Below are 17,219 nucleotides of genomic sequence, written 5' to 3'. Positions count from 1 at the left end.
TAGTCTTCACAATCTCCACTTCCAAAGTAGCTGGGATCACATGCTATGCCTTCTCTGCCTCCTCCTCCTCCTCCTCCTCCTCCTCCTCCTCCTCCTCCTCCTCCTCCTCCTCCTCCTTCCCTCCTCCCCATTTATGGGACTTGAGCTCTGGGCCTCGGCTTGTCCCTAAGCTTTTGTGCTCAGTGCTAACGCTCTGCCACTAAGAACCACAGCACCACTGCCAGTTTTCTGGTGGCTAATTGAAGATAAGAGTCTCACAGCCTTTCCTGCCTGGGCTGGCTTTGAACTGTGATCTCAAATCTCAGCTTCCTGAGTAGCTAGGATTACAGGCATGAACCACTTCTTTATCCCACAAATATCCCCAAACTCGATCCTTGAGGAGACAAAGACTTGGATCTCCTGCTTCCATGATTGGCCACTCTTCAAATAAACACTTTCTCTCTCTTGAAAAACTCACTGTTTCAGTGCTTGGCATACTATGTGTCAAGTAAACAGGTCTGGTTCAGTAACAGGATTGCCATGAAAACTGAGGCACAAAGGTCAAGTGGCAGGCACAGGCCCAACACCTTGGGCATCCAATCCAAGATGGTTCTGATGATCACTGTCACTCCCTAGCTGCCTGTCCCCTTGAGGAATCCATTTCTTCACCCAAATCCCACTGCCTCTTACAGGCTCTCGCACGGCCACATGGTTAACGGCCTGCTCACCCCCTTGTCCACGGAATCCTGAACTCCTTGAGGACAGTGACCTTGTCTGGCTATTCCTAGGGGCCCCATACCTAGCTCCCGGCCTTATACTTAGTGGGCACCATGTGTACTTGTCAATAAATCGTCCTGTGTGCCAGACTCCAGACAGTTGTTTGATGAATGGTTAGAACATCATGTTAAATTAAAATTCATTTTATGATGTGGCTATAAAGACAGAGTCTGTGCTGCTAGTGACATCATGTCGGGCTAGAGACACCAATATTATTAGTAATGTTTACTTCAAGACAATACCCTTGGCCTGGACACATGTAGGAAAGTGACCCAGAGCCCCATGGAGTGACTCACTGAGGCCTACGGGAACTGCCTCCCAGGGGAAGGGGGCTGCTCCAGGTCATCTATTTTCCTAAGTTTCTGGCTACCTTAGAAATCAAACAAAACTAGAGATGGGGAATAAGGTCCTAAGAAACCTTATTTTGGTCTCCTATTCCCTGTTGACTAAAAAAATATGCAAGCTTTGAGGAAAGAAAGTTCTAGACTGATCTGCCAGTCTTAGATGCCCTCCACACTAAGTCAGGCCTCTGAGCCATTGAACACACCATTTCCTCCTGCAGAAAAGCCCTTCTCCTATACAGTGGCCTCCTACTGAGACCCTACTTAAAACACCTTCCCATGAAGTCTTTCCACAACAAAGAGGTCTTGGTGAAATCTCTTAAAGGTTTTTCTCAGTCTACATTAGCCATAGTCACAGGTCCAAGGCAGTCAGGAGAAGCAAGGGGAAGTGGTAGTCAGGTATGATCTCTATTCCTCCAGTAACAAGATCACAGCAGTGGAGGAAATGTGTGTGCTTCATCAAAGCTGCTCCCCAAAGGGTTTAGCTTCTGGTATGACAGGACCTGGGTACAGGCTGGAGGTCTGGAGAAGCAGGCGGCAGACAGTGGTGAGAACCAGGAATAGGATTACAAATCCTCTGCAGACAATCTAGAGCCAGTCTTTGCCTTGATGCCTCTGAGTAACACATAGTGGTTCCACAAAGGAACACTGGGGAAGATTTGAGGCAGGGACTGTCAGAAGTCCACAGCACTGGGATTCAGAGACTGAAGAATCTAAACCCTCCATTCTACTCATAGGCAAACCCCTCAGTTTAGTTTTAGCTGTAAAGTAGCCTCCCTGGCAACTGGAACCAGACTCCTACACCAGTTTGCTGGAAAATGTGAGCAATGCAGCAGTGTGGGATCCCTAGAGACAATTCCCTTGCCTCTGGGGAGTTCTCTGGGGACCCTGGAGAAAGGTTCTCAGACAGAATGTTTCCCCTTCAAAACTGGTCTAAGATATTAATAAGCTCAATTTCTCAAAAACACTCTTTAACATAGCTAGGTACCTGTGTCCCATGCCTGTAATGCTGCTCAGTTGGCTGCAATGTGACGATCACTGTGAAAGCCAGTCCATCCAGGCAGGAAAATCCATAAGAGTGCTTTAAAAAAATTTTATTAATTTACTTTATTGCTATTGCAGAGGTGATATACAGAGGGATTACAATAACATGAGTCAGGCAATGAGTACATTTCCTTTAGTATAGTGTCTTCTGTTCCCTCTTTCTTTCCCAGTCCCTCCCTCCTGTCACCACCCACTTTCATCTGTGTCTAGTGAGCTCCACTGCTGCACTTTTTCACCCTTTCCCCCCCTCAGTTCTGTACCCTTCCCCCAACCCTTCCAAAGATATACTCTTTTTTTTTTTTTTGTCAGTCATGGGACTTGAACTCAAAGCCTGGGCACTGTCCTTGCTAGTTCTCTTCCACCTGAGCCACAGTGCCACTTCTGGCTTTTTCTGTGAATGTGGTACCAAGGAATCAAACTCAGGGCTTCATGCATACTAAGCAAGCACTTTACCACTAGGCCACCCTCCTGGCTCCAAAGACATACTCTGGAATACACTAAACATAAAATAGAGACAAAATCATCAAAACTGAAAAAAAGTGGGGGAGGGAATAAGGTCTCTTAATTCCATACTTGGGAGTTCGTTGGAGTATGTATATTTTTTATATAAATATAGAGGCACTTAAGCATTGCACCTTTGTGTTTCTCTCCTAACCATATCCTCTTTTGATCTCACTGTATCTAGAATCCTGTATAATTTATCGTATCTCAGTGCATTTTAGATCTAATTTCCACATAGCAGAGAGAACATGCACCTATTGTCTCTTCGAGCTTAGCTTACCTCACTCAGTTAACATGATTTGTTCTAGTTGCATCCATTTCTCTGCAAACGGCATTATTGTATTCTTTCTAATGGCTGTGTAAAATTCCACTGTGTGTGGGTACCACATTTTTGTTTTGATCCATTCATCTATTGTGGGGTATCTGGTTTGCTTCCATATCTTGGCTATTGTGGTAAAAGCTCAAGGACCAGCGCCCAGATCCTGAGTTCAAGTCCCAGGATTGGCCGCGCACGCGCACGTTGCCTTACAAGTGGAGAGGCCAGGTAGGGGGAATGTAGTCCTGTGGCGGAGGGCTTTGGCTAACGCGTGTGATTCCCATGCATTCAATCACCAGCACCTCGAAAAGCGAGCAGGGAGCCCAGGAAAAAAACCTTCCAAAGCCATCCCGCCAGCGCTGCGGCGCAACTGCGGAACGCACGCCCGTCCACCGCGCGTCCCGGGGCACGGGGCGGGGCGGGGCGGGGCCGCTCGGGTCACGTGAGGCGCGGCCCGGAAGCTCTCCGGGCACAGGCCCCGCCCCCTCCCCCCCCCCCGGCCCCTTATCCCCCGCCGGAGTTTCGCGGACTCCCTGCGGGCCCTGCGTCCACCACCATGGCCTGGACCAAGTACCAGCTGTTCCTGGCCGGGCTCATGCTCGTCACCGGCTCCATCAACACGCTGTCGGCCAAGTGAGTGTCCTCGCGGGGTCGGAGGGAGCGCACGGGGCCCGCGGACGCCCCTCGGCGCCCGTGCCGCACCCTCCGGCTCTGCTTTCGGGCTTCCCCGGCTCGCCCATGGGTGGGCCCTGATTCCGTTCACGGACCACCCGAGCGGGTGAGAGACCTCCGTTTCCTCAGTTTCCCCGCGGTCTTCCCTAGGCGTGGGTGGGCATGCCGGCCCCTGTGGGGACCTGCTGGGTGGGCCGAGTGATCGGTGCCCGTGACGACGGACGGGCTGGGGGTAGGGGGAGAGGAGGGATTCGAATTACACCTCGGTTCTTAGGTGGGGTTCTTTAAAAACAACCAGGACAACGTATGTTTTGTGGTACTGTGAACGAAACCCTGGACCAGTTGAGCTGCCGTCCTGCCTTTTGTCCTTGTTTTTAAGAGAGTCTCATTAACTCTGCCCTCATAGCCGGGATCACAGGCGTGCACCACCACGCACTCTGACTTTCCATGAGATTCTCTTTATGGCTGAGACTTGAAGGCAGGGAACAGAAAGGCCAGCTTGAAGGTGGCTTGTCACCAGCACCGTGTTTTGTTTTTTTTTCCAGAGGGGATATTGAGCTGGGAAGGGACTTGTTGAAAGTGATTTGAAAGAAGCTCACCTGAAGAGTCCTTTGAACAGGGAATCCACTGTGTGGCTGCTGGTAGCAGATGGGGAACCTGGGAAAGGAAGAGGCAGGCCGACATACTGTATCAAGAGTTTCAGGTGTGCCTGTGGCTCACGCCTGTAATCCTAGCTACTCAGGAGGCTGAGATCTGAGGATCCCCGTTCAAAGCCAGCCCAGGCAGGAAAGTCCGGGAGACTCTTATCTCCAATTAACCACCAGAAAACCAGAAGTGGCACTGTGGCTCAAGTGGTAGAGCACTAGCCTTGAGCTGAAGAGCTCAGGGACAGAGCCCAGGCCCAGAGTTCAAGCCCCACAAGGGGGTGGGAGGGGAGGAGAAGAGAAGGGTTCTTAACCCAGACAGTGAGGACAGGTAAGTAGCTCAGCTCTTAGGCTTAGGGGTGACAGTGAAGACCCTACCCAGGAGGCTAGAGACTGTGAGCCAGCCTACTCAGGAGGCTGAGGCACTGGGCTTTGCCTCCTTTCTGTCACGGTCTATCTCTTGATAGTTTTTCTACTTCCACCTCAGAACAGGGCATCCCTTCACCTTCCATTCACCATTAACAGCCCCAGCAGTGCCCAGAAACTGACCCTTGGCCAGACTGATTCCCAGTGCACACAGACAGTGGACAGTGTCCTCTTCTGGCCAGGCCTCATTTCCATCTGGGCCCTACCGGGCTCCAGTGTGGTGACTTGTGGAAGCTAACCCTCTGCACTGGGCTGTAGGCCCCCCAGGTTTTGTTTTTGTTTTTTTTATCCATCTCTGCACTTTGTACTTGCCAACCTTCTCAGAGAGGAGGCCATTTCTTACTCTTATCTGAGACATTTGTGTCTAGCATACTTGATCAGTGATGTGAGGAGCTTCAGAGGAGAGCCTGGGAGACACTATTCACCTTATCACATGGTTCTAAGGTACCTCCTGCCTATGAGATGCTTAGAATCTCAGGTGGAGGAAACAGATGTGTACACTTGTGGCCATCACCATGTCCACCATCCCCTGAAAGAAAGCACAGTCCTTGGCACTTTGGGTATCGCTATCTTGTTGTCTTGGGTTTCCCTCTGACTAACTATGTCCTGTGAAGAGAACTGCTGGTCTCCCAGAGATCACTCCTTGGGCTGAGCCCTTGGTTATAAAGAAGCTCTACCCAAGGGCCCTCATCTCAAGTCAGGATCTGAACTGATCTGAACTGAATTCAGCTATCAAACAAGCCAAAGCCTGGTTAAACACTGAAGAGTGACTGTAAGTCTGCCAGGGACCCTGTCTTCCAAGAGAGTCCAAATGGTCACTTACTACTGGGGTAAACTACTGACTCAGCTCTTTCCTTTAAAAACTCCAAACCAATCAAGAGGCTCCTCAAACCCAGGAGGCTCCAAGTCAGAGATTATCCGTGAGTCAGGAAGGAGTCTCTGAGTTGAGAGGCCTAACCTTTGGTTCTGTCCTCTACCTTGTAACCTAGTAGGGGGCCTTTCAGGATCTTCCCATCCTGAAACAGGCCCCAGAGTTGGATCCTAAGTACTCTAAAGACAACTGTAAGCCAAGCGTGATAACCTGTAATCCCGGCTACTCAGGAGGTAGATGCAGGAGAATTGAGAACTTGAAGCTAGCCCAGGCAAAGCTGGTAAGACCCTGTCTCAAAAACAGTGGACACAAAAAGACTAGGGGTTTGGCTCAAGCAGTAGAGTGCTTGCATAACATGTGTAAGACCTTGAGTTCAATCCCTTAGTACCACCAAAAATGTAAATTAAAATATCCAGACTACGGGAAGGATGCTTTTAGAGAAAGGATGTGGGAGAGCAACATGAACACCCTGATCTAACTATCGATTGGAAAGATACTAATGGCCTTTAGTTCCCATCAAGCGGTCAGACAGCAGTTGGCATTGCAGTCAGTACCCAGAGAGCACCCAGTCTACCACATGCCAGGCACTGCTCTGGCCACCTTTCGTGTGGACCCAGAATTCTCACAACCACCCAGCTAGGTAGACAAGTTCATCTTCCCTGGATAAGTCAATTGAGGTACAAAAAAGATTAAGTAAATAGCCAAGTTCAACTCATCTACCAGGTGCCTGAGATTCTATTTGAAACAATGTAGCCTGGCTCTAAATCCATTATTTTTTTTTTTTAAGACCAAATCTTGCTATGTTTGAACACATGATCCCTGCTGACTCAGCCTCTTGAGTGCTTGCATTATAGACATGTGTTATCATGCTTGGCTCAAAAGTATGTTCCTTTTTTTCTTTTTTTTTTTTAATGGTGCTTGGGAACAAATCCAGGACTTCACTAGTACTAGGCAATTGTTCTACCATTGCTATACCCCCAACTAGAATTCATGCTCTCAACTGCCGATGGGAGTGAGGCTAGGGACTTGTTAGTCATTCAGGGTTGTCTATTTATTTACTTGTTTTTCCTTTGAGACAGGTTCTTACTGTATAGCCCAGGCTGGCTTTAAAGTTACAATTCTCCTGAACTGCCATGCCCAACTTATGGGTGTTTTGTAACTGTTAAAAATAGAAATTGGGACTGGGAATATGGCCTAGTGGTAGAGTGCTTGCCTCGTATACATGAAGCCCTGGGTTCAGTTCCTCAGCACCACATATATAGAAAAAGCCAGAAGTGGCTCAAGTGGTAGAGTGCTACCCTTGAGCAAAAAGAAGCCAGGGACAGTTCTCAGGCCCTGAGTTCAAGCCCCAGGACTGGCAAAAAAAGGAAGGGAGGGAGGGAGGGAAAGGAAATCAACCCGTCTAATCCCCACAATTTACAGGGAAGGCCCCACAAGAAATCAATTTTGTGACTCAGTTGGCTGATGTGGAGATGGGGGCTACTAGCACCCAAGTCTTGGGACTATAGTCCCATCCTTTCTTTGGAACTGTAGTGTTCCAAAGCCCTACCTCCTCTCATCCCCCCAACACTGGATAGGCAAAACCTGTGTCTGGAAGGTGCCATGCTCCCCTCCCCTCTAGTCCTAGGGTGCACTCCCCTTGGGTCTGTGCCTGGACCCAGGAATCCTGCCATCAGCCTGCTCATTTTGCCAAAGAGCTCAGGCAGTGTCTTGACCAGCAGGAGTATAATGCGGTCATCCTGGGGTCTCAGGAAGACTCAGAGCAGGGAATGAGGAAGTGTGTGTGAGCACACACTTGCTGTGCTAGGACCACGAATCCGCTCTCCTCTGCTCACTCAGCAGGTTATGGAAGGCTGTGGGACAGATCACATGCCGCTGGGAAGAAAAGCTACCAGTCTGGGCTAGCCCTTTGCCCCTGGCTGGGAAGTAGCTGCTTCTCTTTCCCAAGGCTGTTTATCATCTCCTTGAGACCTTTTCTTTCTGTCAGACCCAGTGCCTATGATAGGCTGATGCCCATTTTGGAGCCCCATTCTCCTGAATCAAATACCCTTCCTCATCTCTTGTCTGAGCCTTCCTGAGACCCCAACATGACCACATCACACTCCTGCTGGCCAGGAGGTTCTACATTGGAGGAGGACTAAGGAGATACCTAAGGTAGGTGCAGGTCCTTCCTGACTTTATGCAGGCCATAGGGCCCAGGAAAAGGAGGGTATACAGGCCTGGTGCCCCTTTACTCCGGGACAAGGGAGCCTGCCTGGTACCAAGCCTCTCTGTTAGAGAAGCTCCCACTGTCCTTTCCATGCCAACTCCAACTTTTGCCCTTGGCACCTGCCCCCACACTCAGGTTCCATGAACTGGCTTGAGATTGTTGCTTCAAAGGGGTTACAGGGCCAGCTGAAAGAAGCCTGAGGCAGTACAGTAAAAGGGAAATAACATGAGGTTTAGAAGCTGTGAGGCGAGATGAGTCACTGGGCCTCTCTGAGCCTCAGTCTCTCCATCAGTGAAATGGGCACGATGATTCCTATACTGCCTTCTTCCCAGGCACTGTACAATTTGCGGAGGAGACATTTGTCTTCTCATAAGCTATGGTAATTGCTAAACATCCTAGAATTAGAGAGACCTTGATCCTTCTAGATTCCTGGGCAACAGAAAGAAGCTGCCTCACTGGGCTTGACCAGCTGGGCATATGGAAGGAAATGCAGAGATTTGACAGGACACGTAGCTAATCGGCCTGGATACACCAGCTACTTCCTCAATCTCTGTATCACCCCTGGCCACCATGGGCACAACCCACCCAAGATGCTGAGCTCTGAGTGTGGTCAGGCCTGCCAGCGATGACTCACCACCCACCAAGATTGCTTTCTCCGCAGCTGCCTGCCTACACTCAGGGAATCTTGAAAGGAGCTAGCCTCTGCCAGCAGCAACTGCCCCCCCAGAATATGACGTCTACAGAGAAAACCATAGTGGGGCAGTAAGAAGTTGTAAGGAGGTTACAGGGAAAGGACATGGAACTTAATGCGTGCTATTCCTGGTGCCTCGCCCTGGTTCAGCACCTGATCAGCCCCTAGGCCCTCACACTAACTCCAGCCCTGGGTTCTTCATTTGGCAAGGCGTTTCATGAGATAATGACTGAATTTGTTTTCTTTTTTTTTTTTTTTTTTTTTTTTTTGCCAGTCCTGGGCCTTGGACTCAGGGCCTGAGCACTGTCCCTGGCTTCTTCCCGCTCAAGGCTAGCACTCTGCCACTTAAGCCACAGCGCCGCTTCTGGCCATTTTCTGCATATGTGGTGCTGGGGAATCGAACCTAGGGCCTCGTGTATCCGAGGCAGGCACTCTTGCCACTAGGCTATATCCCCAGCCCCCTGAATTTGTTTTCTAAGTTCCTCATTTTGTGGCTCTGGAAGTGCAAGGACAATAGCTACTTCTATCTCAGCCTGCAGGATGGGTTCTAGAGAATGAATGAGCTTGCAGACTGGGCCACAGTGGGGCTCCACTTACCCCAATATATGGAGAGGTAGCATCTGCTTGCTGCATGATAATAAAGGGGGAGAAGGCTCAAAAAGGGGTTCTGTCCCATTGAATACCTGCCATGTTCCCAGTATTTTAATACTGTTGACTGAAAGTCAGTATATACTATGTCACATGCAAGACATACTGCTGCCTTATTTTCAATACTGGAGTTTGAACCAGGGCTTTATTTCAGTTATTTTTCAAATAAGGTCTGGTAGTATGCCTAGGCTGACGTGGACCACAACCCTATTTACATTTTCCGCATAGCTAGGATGATAAGTGCACTCCACCAATCCACACTTTTATTGGTTGAGGTGGGGTCTTGCAAACTTTTGCCCTGCCAAGCCTTCAGCTGCAGTTCTCCTTATCACTGTCTCCCAAGTAGGGAGGAATACACATGTGAACCACCATACTCAGTTTCTGCTTCCTTTCTGACCCCCGGGGCTGCAGTGTTAAATACACCTAAGCAGCTGTCTATACCCTGAAACTCAGAGTTCCCCTCTGAAATGGAGGATCTTTGTAAGGATTGACCAGAACAGCCCACAGATCATGTCCAGCACAGACCAGGGCCAAGGCAGTACTCAGTGAATTGAGTGTCTCTGAAGCATTGGCAAACAGCAAAGTATGCCATCCTGCATGGGTGTCATGGCTCTCCTCAAACACACAGAGGATGGATTTTGACTCTCAGTTGTGAGGTCCCAGGTCCTAAGCCTGCGCAGTGAACCAAAGCCTGATGTACACCCTGCAGGCCTGTGTGTCTCCTCCCTGGCAAGAAAAGATAACTCTGAGCAAGGTAGCCTTTCATGCTGACACTCAGTCCCCTCAGTCTGCTGGGCTCTTAGATACAAAAAGATTGCATTTCCCTAGCGGGAAGCCTGCCAGTGAGCCCTGTCAAAACAGACCTGCCTGGTGGGGAAAGCCAAGACACCCATCCCTTTGAAGGAGAGGAGGGAGCTCAGCCAAGCTGGCAGTCATCTTCCCAAAGAGTGCCCCACCCTGAAGCAAGAACCCCCCTCCTCACCCACCAGCCCGGTCTCACCTCTGGCTCACCTTGATTCCCAGCTTGGGCCCAAAGCAAACAGCTCCAGATGTGCATTGACTGCAGTTGGCAAGTGACATGGCTAGTGCAATAGAGCTGTGTCAGCTGACCCATCTTATCCAGTGCAAAGGAAATGCCATTTTCTTGTCAGTCTCTGGGTCAAATCTCATCTTGGGGACCAGATCTTAGTCCTCCAGAGCATTTCCAGAAGTCAGCAGCCTAAGGAGCAAAAGGCTAGGAAAAGCTGGAACTGTTTACAGACAGGAGGCAAAAAGAATCATAAAGTCAGAAAAATCTCCAAATATCCAAAAGGACTTTAACTGAAAATTTTAAATTCTGAAGATGGAGCAGTTAGCAAAAGTGAAATTGAGGAGAGGAGCTTTGGTGCCGGGTGACATGGTTCAGGGTGACTGGTGGAACTAGGGGAAGTGGCGTGCCTCTGAAGATTTCTGAGCTGTGTGGGGCCTGGTGCTGCAGTCCCAGCCGGCCACTGTGGTGATCACTGGTCTGTTCCTCCATGACTGCAATGCATTTGCCACCCGCTTTAGAGAGAGCATTGGAAGGACCTTGAGGGCCACTCAGGCTCTGTGAAGACAATCAGGTGATCATCTCCGGCCCCAGAGATAACGTAGACGAGAAGTTTCATGTTTGTGTGCGTATGTGCATGTGTGCCTGCGCGTGCATGTGTGCACGCTCCACAAAAAAAGTGTTTGAACTCAAGACAGGCCCACTACCACTTGAATCACAGTTTCTCTTCTGGCTTCTTGCTGGTTGATTGGAGATAAGAATCTCCTGGACTTTTTTGCCCAGGCTGGCTTCAAACCACAATCAGATCTCAGCCTCCTGAGTATCTGGGATTATGGACATGAGCCACCAGCACCGGGCTAGACCAGAAGCTTTTGACAGTGGCCACGGATCCCTTTGGCAGGCTGGTGTGACCTGTGGACCCCTTCTCAAAGTAATGTTTTTAAACGTGCAAATAAGAGACCAAATTAAGTTGAAATAAACTTATCAAACATGTAAACGTAAATCTGCTTGCTTCCAGAAATGCTGGTACATACCTATCTCTGTTCTTGAGAAGCAGAAAGACCACAAGTTCAAGGCCAGCCCTATCTCAAAAACAAAACAAGGAGCTAGAGTTGTGGCATAAGTGGTAGAGCGCTAGTTGTGAACAGAAAAGGCCAAGGGAAAACATGAGACCCAGAATTTAGGCCCTAGTACCCACATATGCATACACTAAAAAAGAAACAACACGGATTCCGCACCTTTGAGACTGGACCTTCTGAGAAGGAGCTCTGGCTGGGGCTGAGTCTAAAACCAGGCCAAATGGAACACTTCTTGTGTGCTGCCAGGCTGACCTTCCCTCTCTCTGATGCAGGTGGGCGGACAACTTCACAGCGGAGGGCTGTGGAGGGAGCCAGGAGCACCCCTTTCAGCACCCCTTCCTCCAGGTACTGGCCCTGCTCCCCTACCTGTCTCCCAGGCCTCACATGGGGGCCCTGAGACTAGGCTGTTTTCTGGCCTAGGAACAAAGCTGCCCTGATCCCAAAAGAACCATCTGCTTCTCTCCCAGAACATGGCCAGGTCCTCTGAGAGTGCCCCTGCAAGAGGACCATGGACACAGTCCTCCAGGGAGGCCTGTCTGCATAAGTCCTAGCCAGGAGTCTGCTCTCACTAATCACAAGGCATGCAGAAAGTGCCACCCTCAGTGGCAAAGGCCTGTTCTCCATCCACCTGAGACCAGGCCCCCACCAGGATGGGGCAGATCCCATCAATAAAAGAATAAAAGACACCCCTTTACTGGACTGGCAGTCTGCAAACAGATTTCACCCATCTGCCAGCACCTTCTTTGTAGCCTCCCATGAGGATTTGAACCTCTCTCAGCCTTCTTTTCTTCATGTGGACCATGGTGAGTGGTTGACCTGCATGAGGGTCTTCACCCACGGTCACATGGCCTTAGAGCTTCCTCTGGAATGGTTTGGAGGTATCCGGGCAGAGCCAGGAGCCTATCTGGCCTTCCACAACAGCTCTGCTTTTGTGTGTCTGACATGTCAGGGTTCTGAGTGAGCTGTGGTCTGAAGAAATGTTTCATTAACAAACAGTACTGCTAAGGATGATCCCCAGGATCCCATCAGCATGGAATGGGGGGCTTCTTGTGCTTGCAGGCAGTGGGTATGTTCCTGGGAGAATTCTCCTGCCTGGCTGCCTTCTTCCTGCTCCGATGCAGATCCACAGGGCAGTCAGACTCCAGTGTGCACCTCCAGCAGTCCTTCAATTCCCTTATCTTCCTGCCCCCAACCCTCTGTGACATGACGGGGACCAGCCTCATGTATGTGGGTGAGTAGCCAGCCAGGCTCAGCGAGAGCCATGCATGAAAGAGCCACCAGTGAAACCATCCCTCCACAGACACAACACATGAAGCCACTACACACGCACACGTGCACGCACACACACACACACGAGGACATATTGATGGTTTTCCTGGAGACCCTTGGTGGCAGCCCGCCTTTGCCTCAGGACCTAACTATCCCATCTCTCCTTCTAGCCCTGAACATGACCAGCGCCTCCAGCTTCCAGATGCTTCGGGGTGCTGTGATCATATTCACAGGCCTGTTCTCGGTGGCTTTCCTGGGCCGGAGGCTGGCACCAAGCCAATGGCTGGGTATCTTGGCCACCATCGCAGGGCTGGTGGTCGTGGGCCTGGCTGACCTCCTGAGCAAGCACGACAGTCAGCACAAGCTCAGTGAAGTGATCACAGGTGCGGCCAGGTGGGAACCCTGGGCTGCCTGTCCTGCCCCCCGCCCCGGAATCTAGATTTGTCCCACACACTCAGCCAACCTCTGGCCGATGTAGTACAGGATAACAGCACACACCTGTTCTCAAGGGGTGGAGGAAGTGAGGGACATCTGAGAGGGGCATGACTGCCAAGGAAGAGGCACAGCCTGAGGGGAGTAGGTAAGGAGTGGAAGGTCTGAGTGAGGCTGTTTGGGCCTGTGATTCTTAAATGCACATACAAACGGCAGGCCTGGGTAAGGGGTGGGAGGACCATTATGGAGCACTTGCCTGAGGCCCAGCCTGGAGCTCAGGCCTGTGCATTCCTCATCACAGTAGCCTTTCCAAAGCAACCCTTTATAACGAGGTGACTGCCCTTGGTCACTTAGAGTCAAGATTATGCCAGAAATGTCTTGTCTCAAGCCTACTGCTCCTTACACGACCTGCTTGCCCTGTTGCACAACTCTCCAGCCCACACAGGTCTCTGGACCTTCTGGAGCCCCTCCCTGCCCCTCAGGCTGGGGAGCCAGGGAATGGCAGTTATAACTGCCATAGGGGACCCCAAAAAGTTAGAAGCTGGCAGTTGTTCTGTCCCTGGGGCCCTCATGTCACCAACCCTATTCACAGTGCAGCCCTGATTTCACCTGAACCTCCTCTCCTCAGGGGACCTGTTGATCATCATGGCCCAGATCATCATCGCCATCCAGATGGTGCTTGAGGAGAAGTTCATCTACAAACACAACGTACACCCACTCCGGGCAGTGGGCACTGAGGGTGCGTGTGCTCACAGGGGCCAGGGCCAGCAAGTGGTGTAGACTGCACAGGCCACCACTGGCAACCACTGGCAACCACGACAGGGGGCTAAGCTGCCCAACCCACAGCTTCCTTTTCCCCCAGATGGGAGCTGACAGGTCCTGACACCTGGTGGGTCAGGCTGGGGAAGACAGCAGGTGGCAAGGGCCGAGCAGTGGACTGGGCTTGGGCCACTAACGTTCAAGCGATGTCTGGTGGTGATAGACCCACATTTCCAACAGGCAAGAATGGAGAGGAAGGACCCCAAAACAGAGCAGAGGAATGAGGAACAAGATAGAAATTATATCCAGTATAGGCTTACTGTTGGGGAAATAATGAGGAATGAAGTATGGAGAACCTTGACATCAGGTAAGTAGATAACAGGAGGCACCAATGAAGGTGTTTGACTAGGAAAGCTACTATCAAAATCTTGCTTCAAAAATAGAGGATTAGGGGCTGGGGATATGGCCTAGTGGCAAGAATGCTTGCCTCCTATACATGAGGCCCTGGGTTCAATTCCCCAGAACCACATATACAGAAAACAGCCAGAAGTGGCACTGTGGCTCAAGTGGCAGAGTGCTAGCCTTGAGCAAAAGGAAGCCAGGGACAGTGCTCAGGCCCTGAGTTCAAGGCCCAGGACTGGCAAAAATAAATAAATAAATAAAAATAGAGGATTAGGGGCTGGGGATATGGCCTAGTGGCAAGAGTGCTTGCCTTGTATACATGAGGCCCTTGGTTCAATTCCCCAGCACCACATATACAGAAAACAGCCAGAAGTGGCGCTGTGGCTCAAGTGGCAGAGTGCTAGCCTTGAGCAAAAAGAAGCCAGGGACAGTGCTCAGGCCCTGAATCCAAGCCCCAGGACTGGCCAAAAAAAAAAGAAAAAAATAGAGGATTAGCAGTATAGATTAGAGCTGGGCTGCCAGAGCGGCCCAGAGACAAGCAGCTCTGAGAGAATGTCTGGCCTGGTGAACAGAGGCTGGCAGCTGAATGTACGTGAACCAAATCCACGCCCTTCCCGGGTGTAGTACTGGTTTCAATTCTTTTTTGCCGTTCCTGGGCCTGAGGACTATTTCTACGCTCCTTTTGCTTGAAGTTAGCACTTTCTATAGCACCGCTTTTGGCTTTTTCTGTGATTCACTGGCGATAAGAGTCTCACAGAATTTCCTGCCCAGGCTGGCTTTGAACTGCGATTCTCAGATCTCAGCTTCCTGAGTAGCTAGGATTGCAGGCATGAGCCACCGGCACCGGCTGTTTTCCACTCTTGGTTTGTTTTGGTGCTGATGCTGGGATTTGAACTCCAGTCCTCATGCTCTCATATGGCTTTTTTGCAGCTTAAGCAGAGATAAGTCTCAAAATTGTCCTTCTTGGCTGGCTTCAGTCAAGCCTCGTTGCTCAGATCTTAGCCTCCTGCATAGCTAGGGTTATAGATGTGATCCACCAACACCTGATTGCCATTCCTTTTATTTTTCTAGCAAAACTTTGTAAGACAGTGCATTGACTTACATTCTAACCCAGGCTTCTTTCCCATCAGGCATGTGCTGGACTAGGGAGCTGTTTTCCTACTTGGTGAAAGCAGTGCAGTGGGCTGGAAACAACAGAGCTATGAGTTTGGGGTTTTTTGTTTTTTCGCCAGTCCTGGGACTTGAACTCAGGACCTGGGCACTGTCCCTGACCCTCATTTTGCTCAAGGCTAGCACTCTACCACTAGAGCCCACAACACTACTTCCCGCTTTTTCTGTTTATGTGGTGTTAAGGAATCAAACCCAGGGCTTCATGCATGCTAGGCAGGCTCTCTACTGCTAAGCCACATTCCCAGCCCTTGTTTGGTTGTTTGTTCCTGAAAAGAATAGAATTTAAATGTAAGTGGGTGTGGTACGTTGTAACGGTAACTGTTGTCTTGGGAGCATGTGCACCCTATACTGGGTTGTAACATAAAGTATATTTCTTACTCGTAGTCTGCTCAAAACCTAAGCCAGGTGCTGGTGGCTCATGCCTTTAATCCTAGCTACTCAAGAGGCTAAGACCTGAAGATCATGGTTCAAAGCCAACCCATGCAAACAAATGTGAGAGTCTCATCTCCCATTTAAAAAAAAAAAAGCTGATTATGAAGTGAAATTGTGGCACATGTGGCAGAATGCCAACCTTGAGTGAAAAATTACTAATGAGTGAGAGCACAAGGTCTTGTGTTCAAGCCCCGGTACCAACAACAATAAAAAAAGGCTTCTGGTGGTGGAGAGAGCAGCCAGAGTCCATCGCCCAAGCCCTAGGGTCCTGGGGAGGTGGGAGATGGATCCCGGAGTCAATCATGGATGCCAGTCGAGAATAGCCAGAAGTCAAAGATGCCGTGGGCTGTGCTGGGGGGAGAGGTGGGGTGGCGACAGTGACCAGCTTCTTCACCTCCCCAGGCTTCTTCGGCTTCGTGATCCTCTCCTTGTGCCTGATACCCATGTATTACATCCCCGCTGGCTCCTTCAGCGGGAACCCTCAAGGATCGCTGGAGGACGCTCTGGACGCCTTCTGCCAGGTGGGCCGGCAGCCTCTGATCGCCGTGGCACTGCTGGGCAACATCAGCAGCATCGCCTTCTTCAACTTCGCCGGCATCAGCGTCACCAAGGAAATGAGCGCCACCACCCGCATGGTGCTGGACAGCTTGCGTACCGTGGTCATCTGGGCCCTGAGCCTGGCGCTGGGCTGGGAGACCTTCCACGCGCTCCAGATCCTGGGCTTCCTCATCCTCCTCCTGGGCACTGCCCTCTACAATGGACTGCACCGCCCACTGCTGTCCTGCCTGTCCAGGGGCTGGCGCCCTACCCAGGAGGGCGAGCATGAGAGACTGCTGGGTGACAGCCGGACTCCCATCAATGAAGCCAGCTGAGCCTCCCTTCCGGCCTCTGCTGCCACTCCCCCCATGCTCCTTCACGCAGGGGCCGAGGCCACGAGGACCGGTGGGCTTTAGTGCCCCATCCCCCAGGCCTCACCCCCCCCCTTCCTGCCCTCCTCCCAGAGCTGTCAGAGAAGGTAACAACCAGGTCCTCTTTTGTCCCCAGGGACTACGGGGGGCGGGTAGGACTCAGTCCCCACAAGCCTGAGCATAGTGACTCCCCCTCAGCTCCCCACAATCTTTGTATTTCTGAATCATCCACCAGACTGCCGGGATAGATCATGAACTGTAAGCTTCCAGAAGAAAAGCCATTGAATCAGTGTGCAGATTTAAACCAGCGCTAGGGCTTGTTTTTTTATTTTCAGTACTAGGACTTGAACTCAGGGTCTTGTACTGTTTCTTAGCTTCCTTACTCCTAGCTTGTACTACCACTTGAGCCAAAGCCTCAAGTACGGCATTTTTTGCTGGTGAATTGGAGATAGTCTCTTCAACTTTTCTACCTGGGCTGGCTTCAAACTGTTCCTCCAGGTCACAGCCTCCTGAGTAGCCAGAATTACAGGTATGAGGCATGGCAACCCACTAAAACTTGAAAGAGATTCCTTAAACCCTGGTCTCACCAGGATTTCCTCCCAGAAACCACTTCAAACTCGAT

General features: G+C 50.7%; 1 protein-coding gene across 1 annotated transcript; it reads left to right on the top strand.

The window, feature by feature from the left end:
• The first annotated feature begins 3,465 nt into the window (after positions 1-3,465).
• Slc35f6 (solute carrier family 35 member F6) lies at positions 3,466-17,011 on the top strand. The gene is made up of 6 exons (XM_048353279.1): positions 3,466-3,591; positions 11,498-11,570; positions 12,285-12,456; positions 12,665-12,877; positions 13,555-13,665; positions 16,092-17,011. The coding sequence occupies exons 1-6, from the start codon at positions 3,515-3,517 to the stop codon at positions 16,559-16,561; spliced, it is 1,116 nt and encodes a 371-aa protein (XP_048209236.1). The 5' UTR covers positions 3,466-3,514; the 3' UTR covers positions 16,562-17,011.
• The last annotated feature ends 208 nt before the right edge of the window (positions 17,012-17,219 follow it).

The sequence above is a fragment of the Perognathus longimembris genome, chromosome 8, assembly GCF_023159225.1.
Source record: "Perognathus longimembris pacificus isolate PPM17 chromosome 8, ASM2315922v1, whole genome shotgun sequence".
Taxonomy (NCBI): domain Eukaryota; kingdom Metazoa; phylum Chordata; class Mammalia; order Rodentia; family Heteromyidae; genus Perognathus; species Perognathus longimembris.
The sequence above is the reverse complement of the archived record's forward strand: the minus strand, read 5'-3'. Positions and strand labels throughout refer to the sequence as shown.